At 43.1% G+C, this 9538-nt stretch overlaps 1 protein-coding gene across 1 annotated transcript; it reads left to right on the top strand.

Annotated features, from left to right (window-relative positions):
* The first annotated feature begins 4293 nt into the window (after nt 1-4293).
* Nucleotides 4294-9311, top strand: LOC102187755 (allergen Bos d 2). The gene is made up of 6 exons (XM_018044047.1): nt 4294-4442; nt 4950-5089; nt 5290-5360; nt 7215-7322; nt 8629-8730; nt 9275-9311. Exons 1-6 carry the CDS (start codon nt 4362-4364, stop codon nt 9289-9291), a joined length of 519 nt encoding a protein of 172 aa, XP_017899536.1. The 5' UTR covers nt 4294-4361; the 3' UTR covers nt 9292-9311.
* Nucleotides 9312-9538: the final 227 nt, after the last annotated feature.

Genomic DNA, 9538 nt, shown 5'->3' with positions numbered 1-9538 from the left:
AGGGGTACTGTGTTACTAACCAGGCCTAGATCAACACAAAAATGTTTACCAAACTGAGGAACACTCTTAAGAAAGTACAAAAGAAGCCTGAGGCTAAGGAAAAATATTTGCTCTTCTATCTCGAAAAGGACTTGTTCCCAAACTACATAAACAACTTCCAACCTTCATAATAAGGAAACAAATAATTCACTCCATAATGACCAGATGACTCAAAGAGACAGTTAGCAAAGAAAATAGACAGATGGGAAGTAGAGGCCTAAAAAGTTGTCCCATGGCTTTATTCCCTCGGGAAATGAGAGTTAACGACGGTAACTAGATACACTCACACACTTACTTTAACGTCTGAGATGAAAACAACTAATCACACAGTCCTGGCAAGGATCTGAAGCAAAGGAAAGTCTCAATGACTGTTGGCAGTACTCTAAAATCAGAACATACTGAGATCCAGTATTTCCACCCCAAGTGTACACCTAGGAGATATTATGGCTCAGTTTCTTATAAAGACTTGTCTGTGAACTTTTATCCATAAACATGTGAATGGATAAAATGGGATATATCCATACTTCCTTGGTGGCTCAGGAGTAAAGAACCCCCCTGCCAGGTGGAGAAGGCAATGGCACCCCACTCCAGTACTCTTGCCTGGAAAATCCCATGGAAGTAGGAGCCTTGTGGGCTGCAGTCCATGGGGTCGCTAAGAGTCGGACACGACTAAGCGACTTCACTTTCACTTTTCATTTTCATGCATTGGAGGAGGAAACGGCAACCCACTCCAGTGTTCTTGCCTGGAGAATCCCAGAGACAGAGGAGCCTGGTGGGCTACCATCTGTGGGGTCGCACAGAGTCGGACACGATTGAAGTGACTTAGCAGCAGCAGCAGCAACAGCCAGTGCAGGAGACACTGGTTCCATTCTTGGATTGGAAAGATAAACTGGAGGAAAAAATAGTACCCACTCTAGTATTGTTCCCTGGGAAATCCCCACAGAGGAGTCTGTCCATGGACAAAGTCTACAGTCCACGGGGCTTCAAAACAATTGGACACACTTAGCAAGTGAGCCCACACACATCACTGTGCCCAAGCAAGATAATAATTTACCAACTGAGTTATCAGGGAAGACCAAAAGGTTGATCTTCGCAACCCAGGGATTGAACCCAGGACCTCCCGAATTGCAGGCAGATTCTTTACCACCTGAGCCACAAGGGAAGAACAGGAATACTGGAGCAGGTAGCATATCCTTTCTCCAGGGAATCTTCCCAACCCGGGAAGCAAACTGTGGTCTCTGCATTGCACGTGGATTCTTTACCAACTAAGCTATCAGGAATGTCCCAAGATAATGCAATGCAGGGGTCCATAGGAATGGAGTCTAGAAAGAATATAGACAATTATTAAAATAAACATGCTAAGGGAAAGAAGCCAGAAACACACCCACAGATTCAATTTTTGGAAAATTCTAAAGGATGTCAATTGACTTATTGTGCCAGAAAATTGAAGAGGGGGTTGCCAGGACCAGGTGGGAGGTGACTGAGAAGGGTCAGAAGAAAGGATGAGTTAGGAGCCCAAGCAGAGTTCTGAACTTGACAGATAAGCTCACCCTGCTGATTGAGGAAAGGTTTTCACAGCTCACTTCATCCAGAGCTTATCAGCGGTGCACCTCAAATATGTGAACTTTTGTTGAATCTCAACTAGATGAGTTTTAAAATCTCACCTTTCACTTCAGCTATAGAGTTCAGTTCAGTTCAGTCGTTCAGCCACGTCTGACTCTTTACAATCTTGTGAACTACACCACACCAGGCTTCTCTGTCCATCAGCAACTCCTGGAGTTTGCTTGGTTCAGTTACAGAGGTTCAGTTCAATTTCTATAATTTTATATCTCTAATCATTATCCTCCCCCCTTTTTTTTCTTTATTATTAACAAGATCATCACAGAGCTGGTGTCATCCTGAGAACAAACTGTCCCAGTATTATTTACAGAGTAGTTGCCCATGATTTGTTTAATCTGGGTTCCCTGAGGCATGAACAGATCAGGAGGAAGGCTGAAAGAGCACACATCTTAGTATCAGGAGCTAAAAATAAAGCAGAAATCTTACCCACTGTAGTGAGACTAGGTTATATCCACGAGGCAAAACAAAATTGTGGAGATGAACTTGGGAGGAATCCTTGAGTAGGGAAGGAAATAAGAATTTTCTCTTGTTGAAACTAATTCATTAAATTTACATATAACAATCTAAACTAAAAGAAGCCATAATGTACACACACACACACACACACACACACACACACACACACACACAATAGAATACTACACAACCATAACAAAGTTGAAGTTCTTCCATCTGTAGCAACTTGGATGGACACTGAGGGTATAGGCTAAGTGAAAGAATTTAAACAGAGAAAGACAAATACTGTATGATATTACTTATGCTGCTGCTGCTGCTAAGTCACTTCAGCTGTGTCCAACTCTGTGCGACCCCATAGATGGCAGCCCACCAGGCTCCTCTGTCCCTGAGATTCTCCAGGCAAGAACACTGGAGTGGGTTGCCATTTCCTCCCCCAATGCATGAAAGTGAAAAGTGAAAGTGAAGTCGCTCAGTCGTGTCCGACTCTTTGCGACCCATGGACTGCAGCCTACCAGGCTCATCCATCCATGGGATTTTCCAGGCAAGAGTACTGGAGTGGGGTACAGTTGCCTTCTCCTGATATTACTTATATGTTAAATCTAAAAAATAAATCCAACAGGTCAATATAAAAAAGCGGCAAACCAACAGATACACACAATCAACTAATGGTTACTAGGGTGGAGAGCAAAGAGGTTGGGGTAACGTAACAGGAGGGGAGTAAGAGGTATTAGCTATTCAGTATAAAATCAACAGTGTACAAAACTATATTGTACAACACAGAGAATAAAGTCAATATTCTTATAATGATAAAAAATTATATACATAAAAAATTATGAATCACTACATGATATGTTTATATCATACTGTACCATTAAAACTGGAAAAGACCCTCATGCTGGGAAAGATTGAAGGCAGGAGGAAAAGTGGATGACAGAGAATGAGATGGTTGGATGGCATCACCAACTCAATGGACATGACTTTGAGCAAGCTTTGGGAGTTGGTGATGGACAGCAAAGGCTGGCATGCTGCAGTCCATGAGATTGCAAAGAATCGGACACAGTTGAGTGACTGAACTAACTGTACATCAACTGATACTTCAATTTCAAATAAAATATAAAGACTCCTCTGAGAAATGCCCTCATAACCAGTTCCTGGGACAGACGCCGCATATGAGTGCCCTTACCCCAGACAGGGGCTTCCCTCATGCCTCAGTCGGTAGAAAATTCACCTGCAATACAAGAGGCTGCCTGCATGCAGGTGACCCGGGTACAATCTCTGGTCGGGAGGATCCCTTGGAGAGAGAAATGGCAACTCAATCCAATAGCTTTGCATGGGAAATCCCATGGACAAGAGGAGCCTGGGGGGGCTACAGTCCATGGGGACCAGAGTCGGGCACAATTGAGTGACTAAGCCACACCAGACAGTACCATCTTTATTTTTGAAAAATAAGCTTAAGCTGACTGCTTCAATGTTAAAGGAATAACACAGAATTTGGGGTTATGTGTCTAGGACTGTGTGTCCCATTTTGGAATCTGAGGATACAATGAAGGGTTAATGCAGCCACAATAGGGAAAGTGGAGATGTGCTGCTTGCAAACAAGATGTTCTGCCAAGGAGACGGACACAGCCTTGAGATTAATGCTCCCTTGCATACGAGGGGACATTCCCTTCTTGTGATAAGGGCTCTGGACAGACTCTGCAGTAGGCCGGAATTTCACTCCTTTTTGCTGTACGATAACATTTATGCACATGCGCTATACTGAAAAGGCTTGGTCATACTGTCTGGAACTCTGCCCAGGGGGGCTATATAAAAGTAAACTGCAAGGCTGCTTGCTTGCGCAGTTATTATATGTCCTCTGGCCAGAGTGTCTGTCTCTTGTGTGTGTGTCTTCTTTTGTGTCATTTCACTCGTAATCTCCAACATACAAAGTAATATAAATATCACTGTGCTTGAAATACTTCATATGTGCTCTCATCTAGTCTGAAGGCCAAATGTCCAAATTCACTTACGGCTTCTCTTAAAACTAATACATTTATAAAAACCACTGATTGCGGAAAAAGCTCAGCTGCCAACCAGGATATCAGAAGATGATATCTCTGCAGCCAAGGTTTTCTCATTAACCGCTGTTTGATCATTAGGTAATCTGCCAAGAGACGTATGCTATAAAAAGCGGAAACAGTTCACAACCTCTCCAACAACTGAGAAACCCTCAGATTCTGTAGAGGAAGAATCACTAGAGTCACAAGATGAAGGCTGTGTTCCTGACTCTTCTCCTTGGTCTGGTTTGTGCTGCCCAGGAAGCTCCAGCTCAGCCAGAATCCTCAGAGGTACCCAAAATTCTGCTGATCTGAGAGAAGGTCTTGGTTCTGTGAGTGTGACAAGAGAGAGACAGTCTGGGTTACATGGGTTACCGGCTTGTGTATGTACGACACACATACACATATCTACATGATCATAACTCAACCCTCTATCTTCCTGCTCATTGTATCTGTTTTTCATCTTATTTGTCTGTACGTAAGAAAAAAAAAAAAGCAAATATGCTATCATTTAGGGAGTCACGAACTGTCATGGTTTTTAATGGTGGTGTTTTAGCTATTTCAAGGAACTCTAAATTCTATTATTTCTGCTTGAATATGAATCATTATTGCTTTTCACAATCATTATTGCCTTATTATTATTGCATTATTCGGCAAGGGGAGGTAGAACACTAGTCTGCTTAATAAGACTGACTTTACTTCTCTTCTGAGGGAAACACAGAAGCGAAGACTGTGCTGGGTATTGGTGAAAAACATGTACCCAGATTGACTAATGTTTGTGGAGACCTTCCTTGTTAGATTACAGCAAAGTGGTACACCATTTACATGGCCGCGGATCACAAGGAGAAGATTGAGGAAGGAGGCCCCCTGCGGACATACTTCCGCCAATTAGAATGCATTGACAGCTGTGAAAAAATGTCCATTACTTTTATTCTCACGTAAGCACAATCTGCCCCAACTGAACACAACTAGGTTGTTGAGTTCTATCATGGGGTTCGGTCTCCAATGGGCAGTGAACGGTGGGGGTGATGCAAGTGAAGATGAGTGTGTGAATCCTGTTCATGGAAGGGTGACCTCCGGCTCTGGGGAATGGATAGTGATGAAGGAATCTCTTGTCTGTTTTTTTTTTTTTTTTCAGGAATTACGATAGTTGCACCTTAATCACAGTAGTGGCACAGAGAGCAGAAGAAAATGTGTACCACGTAGATTGTGAGTAGGCGAGCTTTGTCAATGTGTGCCTCTCTGCAAGTATGTGAGTCACTCAGTCGTGTCCTGCTCTTTGTGACCCCTTGGCCTGAAGTGTGCCAAGCTTCCCTGTTCTTCACCACATCCCAGAGTTTGCTCAGACTCATGTCCATTGAGTGATGCCATCCGACCATCTCGTCCTCTGTCACCCCCTTCTCCTGAAGCCCTCAAACTTTCCCTCATCAGGGTCTTTTCCAAAGAGTCACCTCGTCCCATCAGGTGGCCAAAGAATTGGAGCTTCAGCTTAAGAATCAGTCCTTCCAATGAATATTCAAGGTTGGTTTCCTAGAGGACTGACTACTTTGATATCCTTGCAATTGAGAAGCGGGTAGTCATTTCCTTCTCCAGAGAATCCTGCCAACCCAAGAAGGGAAGCCAGGTCTCTTGCATTGCAGGCAGATTCTTTACCGTCTGAGCCACCAAGGAAGCCCAAAACCATGGGCCTTGGTGAGATCGATGGTTTTGGCTCCATCTAAGACAACTAGATGTCTGGACTGGTGTACTATTTTCTCTATTCATTACAAAGGCCACCTTGGGAAAGACATTAAATTTTCCAGGCACCAGAAGACTAGGATAAGGTCCAATTTGGAAGGTGTCATTGATCGCATCTGAGAAAAAGCCCCAGAACTCAGATTCCCCTTGTTCTTCAGATATGGGCAAGTGTATACAGCTATCTAAGACTGCAACAATCCATTAAAAAAGTATTTCCTTTTATTTGACACGCATGTGTCTGTGCTCAGACGCTCAGTCTTGACTGACTCTTAACGACCCCATGGACTATAGGCTACAGGTTCCTTTGTTCATGGGATATTCCAGGCAAGAATACCAGAGGGGGTTGCAATTTCCTCCTCCAGGGATATTCCTGACCTGGGGATCACAGGGACATCTCAGGCCTCTTTAGCACTAGCAGGCAGATTGCTTACAGCTGAGCCCCCTGGGAAACCACTTATTTAAGCTTACAAGATAAAAATTGCTTTAACTAAAGAAATTTTTTAAATATTAAAAGTTTTTTACTAGCCTGATTAAGAAGTAGAAACTGCTTAAATTAAATGCCACAGAAAAAGTATGAGAATAAAGTAACAGAAAAATTTCAAAATAATTTTTATGATATAGAAAAAAAGGGGGGCTTACCACAGATTTCTATCTGTGTGGTTTGCTATACTGGAAAGAATTCTCATATACCAATGCTGTAACACTGAGTGACTAAATGTATACATATTTGATTTTCAAGGAGAAATGTGCAATGGAACATTCTACTTTGGTCTCCTGCATGTTTTTAAATTTCCAATGTCGACATGCAGTCACAGGAACTAAATGAGAATCATTTCAGAGAAAGTATCTCCAGCATTTGGTAATCGCCTCATTTCTAGCTCTTTTACCACCCCTAGGAAAAAACTTTACTTTATCTATTAACTTTTACTTTAACATGATTTGCTTAAATTTCGAGAACACCTTTGTAATCAGGACTGTCCTTGTAAATTCGGTCACAAAATTCCTGAAAAGTTAATGGTCATCTTATGAGCTGGTATGAGATGGTTCAGCTCCACCACCTAATACAGTTGAAATAAGCAACTTCACTATCGTTCATAGACTGTTCAGTCCAGAAGACCGGACGACTTTACTATGTTCAGAAGAGAGTCCTGTGGAGAAAGCGTTCCTACTTCACTAGCTGTTTTAACTGTTACTTACAACACACCCACCATAAATGTCAATGAGACAAAGGTCACCATGAAAGGCATGTGAAGAATAAGAGATGCCCAAATGAAAAGGAAAGGAGTTAATTGTATTGAGGTTTGAATTTATGTTTTTCTGTCACAGACATGGGTAAAAATTCTGTGCAACTGATCCCTGCATCAGAAAGCATGTTGGTATTCTATGCTGAAAACTTTGATGGCGAGAAGACCACAAAAGTGACTTATGCCCTCGGTATGTACTGTAAAACTCATTCTATGCAAACTGGTCATGTTCATATTATCAGTATTTTTGTATTGAGGACAGAAGCATTACAGACAGTATATTTTATTAAGCACACTGGGGCAGACGTGTACTCACACAGGAGAACTCGGACCTCAGTGACATGAGTTAGGGTTGTGCCCAAAGGTTGTTATATAGGAAACTGAGCAAATGTACCCAGTGGTGATTCTATCATGTGGTTTTTAAAATAATTAGATACACTTATCCTGTAGGTGCAATGAAATATTCCAGGATGGTCCATGGGATTCCTGTCAAATATCACCTATTGGAGTTGCCAGATTCTGAAACCAATTTGAACCTAAGTTTAAATTTGAGTTTAGCAGATTCACAGTTTCAGATCATGAGTGCATTCGTCTCCACCACAAATGCTTTATTCTTTGTCACGATCGTTAAAATAAATCCTGAGACCTGAACTCAATGTTCTCCAAATAACCACTCGATCATATTGAATCCTTCAGAGGCAATGTGGTCAGGCATGGGAATCATGTGCCATGTGGCCAACCCCACAGGGTCACTGCCTGGCCCCTTTATCCTTTCTGATATTAAATCCATGTTGTGGCTGGGTAGGGGGAGTGTCTGGTCTCTGAGGATGACAAAGCCTGAGGTTTTCCCCTCATGTGTGATGAGATTAGTGCTTGGTGAATGTTCAAATCACTTCTCCCCCTTCATTTGAATACTGTTGTTCAGGCACTAACATCTGCCTGGCTCTTTGCGACTTCATGGACTGCAGCACGCCGGGCTCCTCTGTCTTCCACTCTTTCCCAGACTTTGTGCAAACTTATGCTCATTGAGTCAGTGCTACTATCTAGCCACTCCTTTGACTGGAGACCATGAAAAGCCCAGGGAAGGAATTCTAGGATGCAGACAAAGTGGACAGGAAGGGTTGGAGTTAGGAGAAATTCTGAGTTTCAAACGCCACCATCACCTTCTCGGATGTTCCACTAGAGTCAGCACTGACTTGGGGCTGCTTAAGCTCACAGGTGAACGGTCTGTAGTTCTCTCAGTAGTTGTGAGAACTGGAATGTGAGAAAATGGAAACTATGTGGACTCTACCCCCGCCACAGACCCATCTGAAGACCTGTGTGCACACACGGGCACCTCTGTAGAAAATTCCCTGCTGAGCAGGGTTCAGGTGATGGGGGAGGGGAGTGGTCACGGTGAGACTTACTGGACACTACAGACACCAGCCAGGGGACACTCTATAACCAATGAAGGATTCTAACACACACCTATCTGCCCTGTTTGCTGTGAAATCTAGGCAAAGGAGACAGTTTGAGTCAAGAAGATATTCAGAAGTATGAGGAAATAAACAATGAAAGGGGTATTCCAAATGAAAATACAGAAGATGGCTCCAACACAGGTAAAGGCCCTGAGGACAGCAGGTATCAGAAATGAAAACACATCATGAAGATCAGTTCAGCTCAGTTCAGTCGCTCAGTCGTGTCTGACTCTTTGCGACCCCATGAATTGCAGCACGCCAGGCCTCCCTGTCCATCACCAACTCCCAGAGTTCACTCAGACTCACGTCCATCGAGTCAGTGATGCCATCCAGCCATCTCATCCTCTGTCGTCCCCTTCTCCTCCTGCCCCCAATCCCTCCCAGCATCAGAGTCTTTTCCAATGAGTCAACTCTTCTCATGAGGTGGCCAAAGGACTGGAGTTTCAGCTTCAGCATCAGTCCTTCCAATAAACACCCAGGACTGAGCTCCTTTAGGATGGACTGGTTGGATCTCCTTGTAGTCCAACAGACTCTCAAGAGTCTTCTCCAACACCACGTTTCAGAAGCATCAATTCTTCGGCGCTCAGCCTTCTTCACAGTCCAACTCTCATATCCATACATGACTACTGGAAAAACCATAGCCTTACCAATAGTCAATTTTTCCCTTATTCATTCTCTTTCACAGACAACTGTCCTAAATAAGAACTGAGAACATCTGTTGGGTGAGTAGCACATGATACCTAACAACACTGAGTCTTCTTTAGCATGTTAAGGCTTTCCCCCCCCCCTGGGGGGCATACTGCTTTAAGAACAGGATATATACACAATTGGCTATAACTCAACCCTGACAAAGACTGAAATAATGCCATCTGCAGCAACATGGATGGGCCCAGAGATTATCAAAAAGTCACAAATAGAAAAGCACATATCATATGATATCCCTTACATG

This window comes from Capra hircus (assembly GCF_001704415.2).
Source record: "Capra hircus breed San Clemente chromosome X unlocalized genomic scaffold, ASM170441v1, whole genome shotgun sequence".
Taxonomy (NCBI): domain Eukaryota; kingdom Metazoa; phylum Chordata; class Mammalia; order Artiodactyla; family Bovidae; genus Capra; species Capra hircus.
Note: the sequence above shows the minus strand (reverse complement) of the source record. Positions and strands in the feature narration are given on the sequence as shown.